This window comes from Oryx dammah, unplaced genomic scaffold (genome assembly GCF_014754425.2).
Source record: "Oryx dammah isolate SB20612 unplaced genomic scaffold, SCBI_Odam_1.1 HiC_scaffold_19, whole genome shotgun sequence".
Taxonomy (NCBI): Eukaryota; Metazoa; Chordata; class Mammalia; order Artiodactyla; family Bovidae; genus Oryx; species Oryx dammah.
The window spans coordinates 75,439,350-75,454,810 of NW_024070203.1; the positions used below are offsets into that span (position 1 = coordinate 75,439,350).

The 15,461-nt window shown below is 38.9% G+C and overlaps 1 protein-coding gene across 5 annotated transcripts in view; it reads left to right on the forward strand.

Moving 5' to 3' along the window:
* The window catches only part of SNX31 (sorting nexin 31), an 81,609-nt gene that overhangs the window by 63,525 nt on the left and 2,623 nt on the right, over positions 1-15,461 (forward strand). For 3 of the 5 annotated variants that reach the window (XM_040260974.1, XM_040260978.1, XM_040260976.1), the window contains 3 exons: positions 4,789-4,902; positions 8,371-8,448; positions 14,025-14,081. In XM_040260974.1, the coding sequence (XP_040116908.1) occupies positions 4,789-4,902; positions 8,371-8,448; positions 14,025-14,081 (249 nt within the window). The remainder of the gene's footprint in view (positions 1-4,788; positions 4,903-8,370; positions 8,449-14,024; positions 14,082-15,461) is intronic. The other 2 variants (XM_040260975.1, XM_040260977.1) reach the window with 2 other exon arrangements.

Consider the following 15,461-nt stretch of genomic DNA (forward strand, 5'->3'; position numbering starts at 1 on the left):
GTAAACTTTTAATTTTGATATAATTATAGATTCATATGTAGTTGAAAGAAATGGTACAGAGGTTTTGCATACACTCTACCCACTTTTCTTCAATTATTCCATCTTTTGAAACTAGAGTGCAGTATCACCACCCATGCTACTGACATTGATAGAATGAAAAGTTGAGACGTTTCCATCATCACAAGGATCTTTCATGTTAGCTTTTTATAGCTGCATCCACTTACTCCCACTCTCATCCCTCTTGAACCCCTGGCAACCCTAACCTGTTTGCCATTTTCATATTGTGTCATTTCAAGAATATTTTATAAAGCTTTTGGAAGTAATGGATTATCTATGACTTGATTGTGGTGATCATTTCATGGATACATGCATATGTCCAAACTCTTCAAATTGTGTACATTAAATATGTGCAGTTTTTTTTGCACATCAATTATGACCTCAGTTAGAAAAAACAAACACTCACACACATAAGACAAGGTTATGCACCAGTCAGTTGATGAAGATATTGTGACCAGAGGTTCACAAGAACCTAAACCTATATTTCCCCTTGGACTGTGTATCCGAACTCACTAATGCAGTGCTTGTGGTGACTAGAGAACATAGCTAGTGTGAACAACAAGAACTGACTGTATTTAGGAGGTAAACATAAAATAAAAGCAAGGAATTTGTTACCTTAAAAAATAAAAGAATGTTACATGAACATATCACACAGTATGTAGTCTTTGGGAATTTTTTTTACTCAGCATAATTCTTTGGAAATTCATTCAGCTCAGTGTGTATATATCAGCAGTTTATTTCTTTTGGCAGCTGAGCAGTGTTCCATGATATAGAATAGCCACAATTTTTCAAAACACTCACCCAAAGTAAGATACCTGGTTGTTTCCAGTTATTAGCTATTATGAATAAAGCTTCTATAAATGTGGATTCATAGGTTTTTGTCTGAGCACAAGTTTTCATTTCCCTGGGATAAATGCCTAGGAGTGCAATTGTTGGAAGTTGTGTGTTAAATTTTTTAAGAAACTGCCAGATTGTTTTCAAAGGGGCTGTGCCAATTTTTTATACATTCCCACCAGCGATGTATGAGCAAGCCAGTCTCTCCACTTTCTCATCAGCATTTGGCATTATTTTTTATTTAGTCATCCTGGTAAGTGTGTATTGGTATTTAATTGTGATTTTAGTTTGCCTTTCCCTCATGGCTAACGATGTTGAACAGCTTTTCATGTGCTTATTTACCATCTGGGTATCTTCTTAGGTGATATGTCTTCATAATCTCTCCCATTTTCCAATTGGATTTTTTGTTTACTATTGAGTTTTGAGAGCACTTACATTCTAGATATTAGTCCTTTTTTGGATATGTGGCTTGCTAGTACTTTCTCTCACTTCGTAGTTTTTCATTCTCTTCACAGGGTCTTTTGCAAAGCAAAAGACTTTAATTTTGATGAAGTTGTTTTTCTTTATTGTGTTTTTGGTGTCAAGTCCAAATTCTTTGCCAAAGTTCCCTTTTTTGCCTATGGAAGTCCAACTGCTCTAGGACCATTTGTTGCAAAGGCTATCTTTCTTCAATTGAATTGCTGTCATACCTTTGCAAAAAATCAGGTGGGCACATTTGTGTGGGTCTAGTTCTGTTCCATGGATCTTTGTGTAGACACACAGAGGGAGGTATAAATCCCTCTACCAACACCGCATCATCATTCTCTTCTTCTGTAACAGCTTTATCAAGATATTATTCACATTCCACACAATACAAAGTGTACAACTCAGTAGCATTCAGTATATTCAGAGTTGTGTAACTATCATCACAATCAATTTTACAATACCTCAAAAGGAAGCTCCATACCTTTTATTTGTTACTTCCTTGTCACCAGGCCTAGGAAACCACTAATTTACTTTCTGCCTCTATAGATTTGCCTATTCTGAACTTAGCATATTAATGGAATCATACATGGTGCTTGTGAATGTTTTTTGAGAGGGAAACCCAGAGACCGGAGGTCTTGCTAAGTTGAGGAGAAAGAGATAAAAATCTGTGAAGTGGTGGTTAAAACTTATGGGATAAAAGACTAAAGACAAGGGTTTTACATAGAGCAAGAGCTCCAGAGAGCACCTTTCAAATCTGTTGGCTAAATAATGATCTGTGCATGTGTGGGCAATGCACAAATTTGCATCTGAGAAGTCTGGGGAAAGAATCACTGAAAAGCAGCCAGTTGAACAATTCCAAAAGCAGGTTGAACAATTCAAAAACAACATACTGGTGTTTTTACTTAATGTAATGTTTCCAGGGCTCATTCTTGTTGTAGCATATATCAGTATTTATTCCTTTTTACGGTCAAATAATATTCCATTGTACAGATATATCCACTTGTCCATTGATGGTTGTTTCTACCTTTTGACTGTTATGAATTATGCTACTATGAACATTTGTGCATAGGTTTTTTTTATGTGGACATAGGTTTTCGTTTCTCTTGGGTATATACCGAGGAGTGGAATTGCTGGTAATTCACCATAGTGGTTAACTTTTATGGTTAATTTTTTGAGGAAAGTCCAGACTGTCATTTACAGTGTCTTCTCCAGTTTACATCCCTACCAGCAACATAAGAGGATTCCAATTTCCCCATATCCTTGCCTGTTCTTGTTATTATCTAATTTTTTAAAAAATATGGCCATTCTAATGGATGTAAAGTAGTATCTCATTGTGGTTTTATTTCAGTCTTTTTTTCTCTGTGTGCTTAATTTTGGGTGGTTTCTCTTGTCATAATTTCAAAGTCATCAATCTTCTGTAGCATATAATGTGTGTCTTTCCCATTCGTTATATTTTTATTTCTACTATTATACTTTATTTTTCATCTCTAGAAGGCCATTAAGGTCTTTTTTATATCTTCCATTTCTCTCCTTATCATGCTATTTTTTCTAAATTTTTGAGTGTGTGGAGCATATTTAAAATAACTTTTTATATTATGGTCTACTAATTCCATCAGCTCTGACATTTCTGTTGATTGATTTTTCTCCTATTTGCAGAGTACACTTATCTCATACTTTGCACACCAGGTAATTTATTATGGTATGCCAAACACTGTGAATTTTACGTTGTTGAATGCTGGATTTTATTGTATTCCTTTAAAGAAGATTGGATTTTGTTCTGTCACACAATTAAATTACTTGGAATTAGTTTTATTTTTTTGAAACTTGCTTTTAAGCTTTCTTAAGGCAGATCAAGAGAAGTTTGGAGGACTAATTTAGTACTTTACTTAATAGCTGCCGTTCTTAGAACTCTCTCTGTCTTGTTTATTCTGCTATCTCTACTCAGGTTGAGAGAAACTATTTCCAGGCTGGTTTAAGAGCTTTTGGAATTGTTCAACCTGCTGCTTTTCAGTGGTTCTTTCCCCAGACTTCCCAGATGCAAATTTGTACATCTCCCATGCATGCACAAATCATTTAGCAAAGAGATTTGAAAGGTGCTCTCTGGAGCTCTTGCTCTTTGTAAAACCTTTGTCTTTCATCTTCTATCCCATAAATTCTAACCACCACTTCACAAATTTTTGTCTCTTTCTCACCAACTTAGCAAGACCTCTGGACTCTGGGTTTCCCTCCCTGTGCTGAATCTTGGAAACTCCTCCAGGCAGTAAACTGGGTAACTACAGGGCTCACCTTACTTGTTTTCTGCTTCTCAGGGTTGACAGTTCTGCATTCTCTGCTGTTCTATGTCTGAAAACAGCTGTTTCTCAGTTCAGTTTTTTATATTGATGCTGCCAGACCCATAGTTCTAAAATACAAATTTGTGTTATTATTCAGCTTTTAAAATCTTTTAACAAAATGGCCTGTTGTCCTTAAGATAAAGTTCAGACTCCTTCACTTAGCTTGTAAAACCTGTAACAGCCAGGGCTCTTTTGGTAGCAAATAGTAGAAACCAATACTTCTGGCTCTTGTGGGGAAACAACAACAACAAAAAAAGGATTTATTAGAGGGGTATGAGATAATCCACTGATTTCAAGGAAAGGGTGGAAAAAAAAAAAAGACTGAAATAGAGGCTCAGGATAACCAAGAACCAGAGGAGCTCAAGATTTCTAGAAAACAGGGATTCTTTATCAGGACCTGCTCTTTGGATCCTTCTGCCCTGGAATCAAATGAGAGACCCAGAGTATTTATCCAGTTGGCTTGAGCTTGGGTCACGTGCCACCCTCCAAGAGGGCAGCATTTCCTGACTGTCCTAGCTTGAGAGCCACAGTGAAAAGTTTTTCCCAAGGGAATTTGAAACTCTAGTACCAGAAGAAAAAGCGATCGATGCTGTAAAGCAAAAATCACAGGTGCTTCCTACCAGGCTTCCAGGCTCTGGCCCTGCCCTTCCTCTCTCAGCCCCCCATCCATCACAGCAAATGATGCAGCCACACTCCAGTGTGCCAGGCTCCCTTGTGCCTCAGTGCATCTGCGCTTATTTTGTCTTCTACTGGGAACCACTTGTTACCACCACACCCCTCCCTCAAAAAAACACACAGCAAACTTGGATAATTTATTCTTCTGCTCAGATAACACTCTCTCTCCACTCTCACCCCACCAGAACTTCTTTACCTCCTAGTCTGGATTAGATGTCCATCCTGTTCACTTGCATAGACCTGTGTTTGCTTCCCTTATAATACTTATATCAAACTATGATGATTTATTGTACATTCATGGCTCCCCAAAAGACTGATGGCATCTTGGGAATAGGGATATTCTCACTTGTTTTGATATTTTGTGCAGCACATAACAGCCATTTAAATTCCTGCTGAATGTCAAGTAATATCTTTTCTTTTGTAGGGGACTCTGCTGGATACGGATGGGCCTCAGCAAACTCTCAACCAGAACTTAGAGCTCAGATTTCAGTATTGCGAGGACAGTCACTGGCGGTGGTTTGTTATTTACACCAAACAGGTAAGGTCTCAGGGCAGAGCAGGAAAACCTTCAGTGCTAAATGCTCTCTTGCATGCTGGGGTGGACAAAGCACCTTGCCCTAACCCAAGTGGAGCAGAATATTAGAGTATGCCACACGTGCACTTTTAGACCTGTAATACCATTTGTTTGTTTTGGTTTTGTTTTATTTTGTGGTTGTTCAGTTGCTAAGTCAGGTCCTACTCGTTGTGGTCCCGTAGACTGCAGCATGCCCGTCTTCCCTGTACTTCACTATCTCCCAGAGTTTGCTCAAACTCATGAGGATGAGTTGGTGATGCTATCTAACCAACTCATCCTCTACTGCCCTCTTCTCCTTTTGCCTTCAGTCTTTCTCAGCATCGGGGTATTTTCCAGTGAGCCGGGTCTCAGACTTGTTTTGTTTTACTCGTCACCAAAGCGTTCATATAAATTAGAAATAAATTTATTTACCAAGTAACAGAAGACTCAACTATCAGTGACTTAGACAATGGATTAGTTAACTTCTCGAGGAATCAACGATGGTAAACATTTTAGGTTTTTAGGCTCATATGGTCTCTGTTGCAACTACTTAACTCTATTGCTGTAGCACAAAAGAAGCCACAGACAATATATAAACAAATGGGTATAGCCAGGTTCCAATAAAACTTTATTTATAAACACAAGTGGATAGGGTGAGATTTGTTTGCCAACCCCTGGCTTATACAATACAAGTTTTTATCATATCACTTAGTAAGAATACTAGAGGGAGATGTTGGCATCCCTATAATTCTTTTGGCCTTTTCCAAGTAGAAAAAAGCAAAAGTCATACCCCAGAATCACTCCCCCTACCACCCCCCAGTAGACTTTCCATTTTGTCTTACTGACCAGAGCTAGGTCACATGAGCACTCCTAGCTTCAAGGGAGTCTGGCTTCAAGGGAATCTGGGAACCAAGCATTTATCATAGAGGAACAGGATTCATAATCAACTTAGAATAAGCATGAATCATTGCCTAGAGCTGGGTACTTTGTCATTCCCAAATCAGGGTTCTGTTACTAGGGAAGGAGGGACAATGGCTTTTGGGTAGCAATAGTTAAATCTGAAGTAAATGTGAACTACTTTAAATAAAAACTCCATTAAAAATCTAATTTTCTATATGCCAAATCCAATTGGAAATTCTTTTTACTTAGCTAACTTAAACCATTTCAATTTGGAGTCAAAACTGCAAGTGTTCTAAAACAAAACCAAAAAAGCGAAGTAATCTTTGCATCAACATTATATTCAACTTGAGTACCTGGTGTGTGTGCTCAGACTCACTTGCTCAGACTCCTCTGTCCATGGGATTTTCCAGGCAAAAATACTGGAGCAGGTTGCCATGCCCTCCTCCAGGGGATCTTCCTGACCCAGGGATTGAACCCACGTCTCCTGCAATGGCAGGCAAATTCTTTACTACTGCGCCTGGTGATCACATTCAGTTCTGTGTTCCATGCGGCATTCCAGTTTTAGGCAACCAAACCTCAGTTTCAACACTCCACTAGTACAGTTCTGATCAAGAGATAATAGATATCCATGTCTTCTGAAAAACAAAGTACTAAATCAAAATCCCAGGTTAAAGAAATGGTCCCCCGGTTCACCTTAAATATAAAACATCCTTAGGGAAGTGTTAGGATGGTTTGCTGAGGCAAGATCTGCAGTCACGTGGAAACACACAGAGAGATTTTGCCAGCGAAACCACCCCCTTCCCTCCAAATGCTAAGTGCGGTAGTTAAATTTTATTATGGTCTTTTAATCTAGTCTGTATAAATGAGTTTAAGCCACTAAGGAGAGGTGCAATAAACATCCTTTGAAAAGAGTCCTAGTAAGGTCTTATTTCCTTTGGAGTATGGATTTATCAATGTGCACCCAAGGGCTACCTCTGCAAAAGGCAGAAATGTGGTTTGTGTGCCTTGCAAACACAAAAAGAAGGCTTGGCCCAACTCTTTCCTGGGCCCTTTAAACGGAAGCCAAGTCTTCCTATATAGAGAGTGAGATTTATTGATTTACTTATGTTTTATTTTTGGCTGGGGGGGTCTCTGTTGCTGCACTTGGGCTTTCTCTTGTTGCAGGGAGCAGGGGCTACTCTGTTGTGGTGCTCTGGCTTCTCACTGCGGCGGCTTCTCTTGTTGCTGAGCACAGACTCTAGGCACCTGGGCTTCAGTTGTGTAGGTGGATGGAATCGGTCTACACCCTGTGAGACACCATTAAACACCCCTCCTAGCTGCACTGGCTCGGGGTTTGCTGTCATTTACCTGTTTCATACCCTGATGTTTCATGGGTGACATATATGCACAGATAAACAGGGTTCATTCTTAGCAAAGCAGGAAGGCAAGCTTTGTGTCTGTGTATAAACCCCACATCCGTGACTCTTTTCCTTATTGGTGGCAGCCCTTTCTTTCCCCTCTTTTCTCTCTGCTTAAATAAAATGCAACCCAACTCTGTAAAACTTTGAAATGCCCCCTCTATGTACCCTTCACCCTCTAGTTCCACTTTGTGTGTCCTGTCCTCCAAAAGCCCTCTACATCAGCTGCCATAACCCGAGCTTTCCCTCCCTCTCCCCTCTCCTCCTCTCTGTCATCCCCTCATACCCAAGTTCAGGGACCATCCTTGAGCACAATTTATACTAAATTTCTCTAGCCTCAAGCTTTGAGCTTCTGTTGTCTGAAACCTCAGTGGGGCCAAATGAGAAATTAGCAGTCCAAGAGTTGAGAGCAGAAAAATGAGGGGGAATAAAAGAATCTGTGGGAAAGGAGCGAAAGGGAAAATCACAGGGGAACCTTAAGTTTGGCACATGGGGTAAAGTTCCTAGAGAAAGGAAAGCCCCAGCTTTTGTGCAGCAAGATGTATACGACATGTGTCTTGCCACTAGCAGTGATGAGCCGTCAATAAGCCACAGGTGGTGTTTGGGGCAATGGTCAATCTTGACAGTGAATGACTAAAAATACCAGGAAAATTTAAAAAGGAAGAAAAACGACTAGTTTTGTCTTCAGCAAGAGCCATAAGGTGCTAATATAGCCTTTCAAACAGGTTAATATGTATGCCTACTTATAGGTCTCTCAATAATTATATACAGTTAAATAGAAGATTGACTATCATCATTTGATTTGATTGTGATTAGAACCGGTTTTGATTATTTGTTACTCATAAAACATGAGCTGTTTACAAAGTAATGGAAAAAAAATGGGATGTAAGGGAGCAGTTTTGAAAAAGATTAGTAATGAGATCCTGGTCATTTTTAATCTATCTTTTAAAAAATGTACTGTAAGTATATCCCTGTAATTGAGAAACCTTATGGTTACTTGCTGGTTACATCTTATGAAATTAATGAAAGTCAAAGAACTCTAAATTCTTAAAAGCATACTTTTGGAGGACAGGGCACAAAACCTGCTTCTCAGTACGAAGAGGGAAGGAAGAGAATGAAGTCTTTAACTTGAGAGAGTTATTTCTGGGTTTCTTAGGCTTTTTTGCTGAGTAGCTGCTTGAAAAAAATGATCTCAGAAAAGATGGTAAAGCAAGCTGCAGAGAATCCAGAAATGGTAAGTGCTCTTATCTATGTCTGTGTTTCAGTTTGTTTCCACCATCAGCTGGCACTAAACTACACTGATGAATTTCCCCGGACACAGCGAGTCTGGTCTTCCCGTTCAGTTCAGTTTAGTCGCTCACTCGTGTCTGACTCTTTGCAACCCCATGGACTGCAGCACGCCAGGCTCCCTGTCCATCACTAACTCCCAGAGCTTGCTCAATCTCATGTCCATCAAATCAGTGATGCCACTGAACCATCTCATCCTCTGTCGTTCCCTTCTCCTCCCACCTTCAATCTTTCCTAGCATCAGGGTCTTTCAAATCCAGGGACGAACCCAACTGCCCAGAAGTGAGCTTCTCAGCTCTCTGGGAGCTCAGTCTTCAGAATTCAAGCCAATTTCCCAGGGAGAAGTCAGTTGTCCTTGGATTGCTGAGAACTTGCTAACCCTCTACTCTGTACCCTTGTATTTCTGTCTTCTCCCAAATGGAAGATTCCAGATTTACCATAAAAGCAACAACATGGACAGAATCAGCACGGCAGGTAAGAGCTTAAATAAGCTCTGAAGTTTGTCTCTAGATAGAATTCACAGCCTCTTGATACTTCCACTGTACCAAATTAAAATGCCTTTAGCAGCTGGGAGAAGCCTTTGAGTAAAAGAAGCTCTCAAGGCTATAATTTTTTCTCAGTGTAAAATTTATTTTTCTTGTCTCCATCTCTTCAATAAAGGCCTAGTTACTCACTGTAAATGTTGGTGCTGGGGCTGTAAAGAGAGTTCCTGAGATTCTAAACTTTCTATTTGCCTTGTCACCATCAGGATACAAGCTTGTCCCAAGTAAGACAGTACAGTTTGATTTTTTTTTAATGACATTTATAAACATAATTCTCTTGTAGGATAACACACTAGGCTTTGAAAATATTTGAAAACTTTTCCTAATGTTTTAATTTTAGTGTATTATAAGAGGGCGGATTATACCTTTAGTTTAACATTGATCTTTACTTGACTTTGCAGCTTTTTTCCTCAGAAAAATGTTGCATTTTATACTTACTTTTCTTTCTTCTAGAACTCAAAATATTTTCCTAGGGAAGATAAAATTCACTGCCCCTTGGTGTTTGAACACTTCAAAATGTACTAGAGAATAGCAAATCACACCTATAAAACAATCAAGGATGCTTTTTTTTTTAAAAGCATAATAAAATCTAACCTCCTAAGAAGGATGGACCCGTTTAGGCCTCAATTTAAATATATGTATATAATAAACATGTATAAACATAAATATATCATGTATCATTTTATATATGTATGTGTATATACAGAGAGAAAAGCAATTAATGTAGCCCCATTAAAAGGGAGAAGTGCTCTCAAATGTGGTTTGATAAAGTGTAAGCTACTTGATGCAGGAAATACTTGTACAATGAATATCTAAGAATTTTCTCTACAATAAGAGGAAGTAGTAATCTATTTAAAGTTTTCAAGAAAAACAACCACACCATCATATTCCATAGATTTGCATGCAAATTAAAATCTATAATTTATCCTGGTGACTGATAACAAAAGCAGCATGGTAGTCAATAAAACTTGTATTGCCTTACCCAAATAATCATCAAGTTTTATTTTCACAAACTCTTTATTTCTTTCCTTATGTTGGTTCTTAGAAAGAAGTTAAGATTTTTCCTCTGAAAATTGAATGGTGTTGGAATAGCTCACATTTCAAGAGAATGTTGTAGGAATAGCCCACATTTTAGTCTGGAGTTTCATCTGTTAATACAAACACTTGGGTAGAATGGGACCCTGGAAGGGAAATAGAAAGACAAGTCATCTCTTTGAACTTTGACTGGATCTCCTCGCAAAGTACAGTTGATAAGAGCAAGTCATTTTATGGAGCTTAAAGTAACTGTATAAATGTTAGACTGTGACGTTTACTCATTTTCTAGGCAAAACATATAAAGCTTGAATTGACACCTATCACTTATAGAAGTCTCATAGACCAAAATTTACAAGGTAGAATAAATTCTAAAATTTTATAATTGTGAAGAATCTGAGGAGGGAAAGAAAAACTGAGAAAACTGTAACCAACTGAACCCCATAAATAAAGCAGATGGTCCCTTGAGAGATTAAATAGTTCTCTTTTATCCTGGTAAGAAGGAAGAAGTGAAAGAAGAAATTTAGTGCTAACTTAGAGTTAATTAGCTTAGTTAGCTTTAGGCAATGGTTTCAAGGGTTAAGACTTGAACCACTTATGAAGAGATGATTAAGATTTGAAGTCAAATGAATGCACTAAAGAAAAATGTAAACATGCAGCCAAAAATGTGTTAAATTCTTAAGACAGTATTAGTTGAAAAACCAGAAAGGAAAAAAAATGTGTAACATTATTCTTAGAGCTGTGCTCTTATACAAGAAACTAAATTGATTTTTTTCAATATTTGCTACTTTTAACTAGAACAAAATTAAAGGATTATTTTATCTGAAAATAAACTATATTAGTTAGGAGTAGTTTTGACTGCCAATAACAAAACAAAACAAAACAAAATAAGTGTTTTATGGGGGCAAGATAAAAGTCTGTTTCTATCTCATCTAAAAGCCCAGAAGTAGGCAGAATGGGGCTGTGATAGTGATTTCATGGGGTTACCAGAGATCTTTCTGCTCTGCCATCTTCAGGGTGTGGCTTTTACCTCATGCCCAGGATGACTGCTGGAGATCCAGCCACTATATGCACATTCCAGACAACAAGTATAAGAAAAGTATGCAGAAGCACTCACCTTTTTTCCTTAATGAGGAGTCTCAGAAGTCTCACATAGAATTTCTGCTTATAGCTCGTTGTCCAAGAGTCATATCGCAGGCCCCCACCCAGCTGTAAGGAAATCTGGTAAATGTAGTCTTTTTGCAGAGTATGTTGTATTTCCAAATAAATGTGAGTGTTACTACTAAGAAACAACAGAATGAATAATGGAGTAGGCTAACAGCAATCTCTGCTATGTAAAGAAATCTAAAAGACACCGAGAAAAGAAAGCACGTGGATTTATGTAGTACGTGTATTCCTTGCTTACAAGATAGAAGGGCTTCCCTGATAGCTCAGTTGGTAAAGAATTGCCTGCAATGCAGGCGACCCTGGTTCGATTCCTGGATTGGGAAGATCCCATGGAGAAGGGAAAGACTACCCACTCCAGTATTCTGGCCTGGAGAATTCCATGGGGTCGCAAAGAGTCGGACAGGACTGAATGACTATCACTTTCATTCCTAAGGAACTTCTGAAAGTATATTATCATCATTATAATTATCATTATTTATATATTAAACCATAATCTGAATACATGAGAGTTATCAGAAATATGCTAGTAAATATTTTCTGAATTGAAAAACTATATTTAAAATAGTCTATACCTAGTTTGTTTTTATTAGTTTGTATAAGTTTTCCTTAGGTTTACTGAACAGTGGGTCTGAATCTCTAAATTGGTCTTCTGAAAAATGGCAAAGAACAAGGTGGCCTTCTGACTCCAGCTTGCCTCATACCTCCCCTCCCCTCCCCAGTTACCATAACCATATATATTTCTCTGTCCACTTCTCTTTCACTGGGGGCGAGATCAGACAGTGTAAAAGGCCACTGGGTGCTTTGAAGTGTGTTCCTGTTATGTGAGGAGAAGGGGAAACACCAAGGCCAGTGCTATCTGATGTTGTAGGATTGACAGCCTCTGCATAGCTTGTCCACTTCAGAAAACAGAAAAGGTACTGACGTTACAGCCGTCACAAGAATGGTCCGAGCATAGCAGGAAGACAGTTTCAGAGAGCCAGAGGGGAAGGAATGAAGGGTTATGCTATCAACAGAAACTCTCTGTTGAGAGAGAGAGTGCAGGAATCCTGCATTATGAAAACAGGATTAACTCCCCCTCCCCAACTTTACCACCCTGGTATATAAAATATAAAAAGCCTACTGAAATAAGTCCAGGAAACAAACTATATCAGAAATTGCTGAACAATTCTAGTGTGTTTCATTTTTACATAGGGAGAAGGAAGGGAAGGAGACTAGGAGAAAAAAATTCCAAGAAGTTTCCCCCAACTTCTGTATTTCATTGCACAAGACTACTTACACACTATCATGTAATGCTGTAAAATGATAAAATAACAAAACACAAAGCATTGGAACATTACTTTCTCATTTATCAAGACCTAATAATGATTTTTAAAACTATTGAGATAGGCTGCAAATATATGGACATCTCTATTGAGAATACTAACCTAAAGGAAGTCCTATGTATCCTTGAAAGTGATATATTTTACAGAAAAAAATTAAGTTAATCATAGTTAAAAATTAATCCTCTTTTGCAGTACCATGTTATTTATCTCACTTATTTTGTAATGTCCCGCTGTATATAGGGGGACATGATCTCATGAGTAATAAGCAACTTAGTTAATTCACCCCTCATTCTATCATTTACCAATGCCTATATTTACCATATATAGTGGCTAGAAACTGAGAATCCAGAGTCAAGGAGTTTATTTGTTGGAAAAGAAAAGCAATTAGTAAAGAGACATTTAGGGTGATAGAGTGATAAGCTGAGATACACACCGAAAGCATAGTTTTTCAATAGTAGTTCTTTCTTTTTCTGTTGGGCTGGCTAAAAAATTCTTTCAGGTTTTTCAGTACGCTTGGATAAACCTGAATGACCTTCTGGGCCAACCCAATATAAGAAAAGTCTAAGAGTCCTTCCCCCTAAACCCTGGCTAGGAGACTGACCTTGGTGTGCTGTGACCTTACCCTCCGACCTCCAGCTTCCAGCCGGGGTCACCCATGGGGAAAGCCAGTGAGGTGGGAGGAGATGGAGACCAGGGTATTTATTTCTCCGACTCCGTCCCTGCCGGGTCTCTGCGGCTGGCCCAGTCCTCGACTGGGTGCCACAGCTCCTGAAGCGACCTCTCCTACCTGCTGCTTCGGCCGCTCCGGTTCCAGTACCAGCTGCTCCCCTCACCCCTTCAGACCCAGAAGTGGTGAGAACCCACACCCACCCCAGCTCCTCGCTACTTGCTACATCCTTTCACTGGTGCACCTTAATCCTTCCCACACCTCCATTAAGCAGTTCCTTGTAGAAAACTCCCTCAGCTACCCCGGGAGTAAGCCGTCTGCTTTCTGCTGGGCCCCTGACTGTTATATTAAGGTTACCTTATGTGCATGAGGTATACTCAAGTGTCTTAAACTTCAGTTTGATTCTTCTCTTGATTAATGATGCCTTTTGATTAATCAGAGCCCCATTTGGCTTTGGTTCAGCATATGGATTGGAGCTCTGTGGATTATTTCTGGATTTAGGAGTTCATTTTGTGTGAAGTCCCTTTAAAAGCTGTGTTAAATCACAAAATCCATAGCAGCCACCAACGTTAAACATTAAGCTTCACTTCACTTTCAGGGACTCAATTTCTGAAACGCTGAGGTACTTGCAAATGAAGGGGGACTGTGCCGATGACGAGCAGGTGTCCTGCTGACTGGCAGCCTTCGGGACCATTAAGAGGATTATTGTGGAAGGAGAAATGTGCTGGTTAAATAGATTATTTGTGTGCTGCTTCTCTGGCTGTGCTGACTGACATTTCACTAATCTATTTAGCAGATTGAAGTTCCAGAACAAGGCAAAAGTAAAAAATACCACATTCAACAAAACCAGGTCTGTGAGTAAAATTATGTAATGGGTATATTATAATTTTGATAAATCTGCCTGTTTTTCCCCTTTTAAGTAACCAAAGTTATTCTACTTTTAAGATTAAGCCAGAATTCTCTTTCTCAGAAGCTCCTCCATGCAGACTGGTCCAATTGGACAACCATCACAGAAACATAGTGTTTTTACTGTAGAACCCAGTTGGGCTAGGAGAAATGCTTTCCTGAATTTATATATACAAACGTTCCAAGAAGAACACAAAACTCTAGTGATTTTCTTCTTTGCTCCATGCAGTTTTTTTTTTTGAAAATGTTCTTTCTAGTTTGTATGTTTTAGTTTCATAGACTTTCTGCAGTGTATTCTGTATAAAACAGCCTTTAAGTGGATAAACTGCTTTTTCAAGAGTTTAGGTCTGCTGTGCAGATAACAGTAGCAGTAAATATCATAATAGAAAGCATGAATAAACACTCATGGCCAGACACCATGTCAAAGTACTTTTCTGTGGATTAACACATTTATCCTCACCATGATCCTGTATCATTGGTACTGTATCACCATTCCTCAAATCAGTTGAGCAAATTGGGACACAGAGAGGTTAGGTGACTTGCTCCAGGTTGCACAGTTATCAGGGGTAGAAGGAAGCAGGCAGTCTGATTTCACAGGTGTGTCCTTAACTAATTCTTCCTTTCGAGGTTCAGATCTTAATGGGGGTGAATGAAATAAAGGTGGCCTCCAAGTAGCATTGAATGGGGTTCATTATTGGTTCAGCTCCTGTCACAGAGAGGACATATAAAGGTGTATATAAAGGTAGTTAGTATATAAGTACAGTATTTATAAATATATAAGGTCCTTCCTGGAGTGGATAAGCTCAGAGAAAAATTTTAAACACAGACTAAAAGCAGACCTCTCTCCCTTACATAATAACAGCATTTCTGGCTGCTTACATCAGAGACAGGAAGTGAGAATTCCACCAATTACTGGCTGTGTGTCTTCAGGCAGATCAAAAAACTGAATGTGTATAAGGGATGCTTGGGGTGCTTATTAAAATGCAAATTCCCACCCCAAAAGATGGATCCAGTAGATCAGCGTTTATAGCAAGAATGCCAATGGGAAACGCTGCACCAAACTTCTTTAAGATAATTTCATCACTTAAATTCATCCATGTCAGCAGTACAGTATGGCATAGAGCTGTGGTTCTCAAAGGTGACTCTATAATGGTATCACCTGAAGAGCTCAAAAAACATGATGGCTGAGCCCCACTCTCAAAGACTCTGATTTATTAATAAATTTTTCTGAGGGGCCTGTCAGTGGGATTTTTTAGCTGCCCAGGTGATCTAAAGTACAGCCAGAATTGAAACCATTATTCTAAAAGAGTGGTTCTCAGAGTGG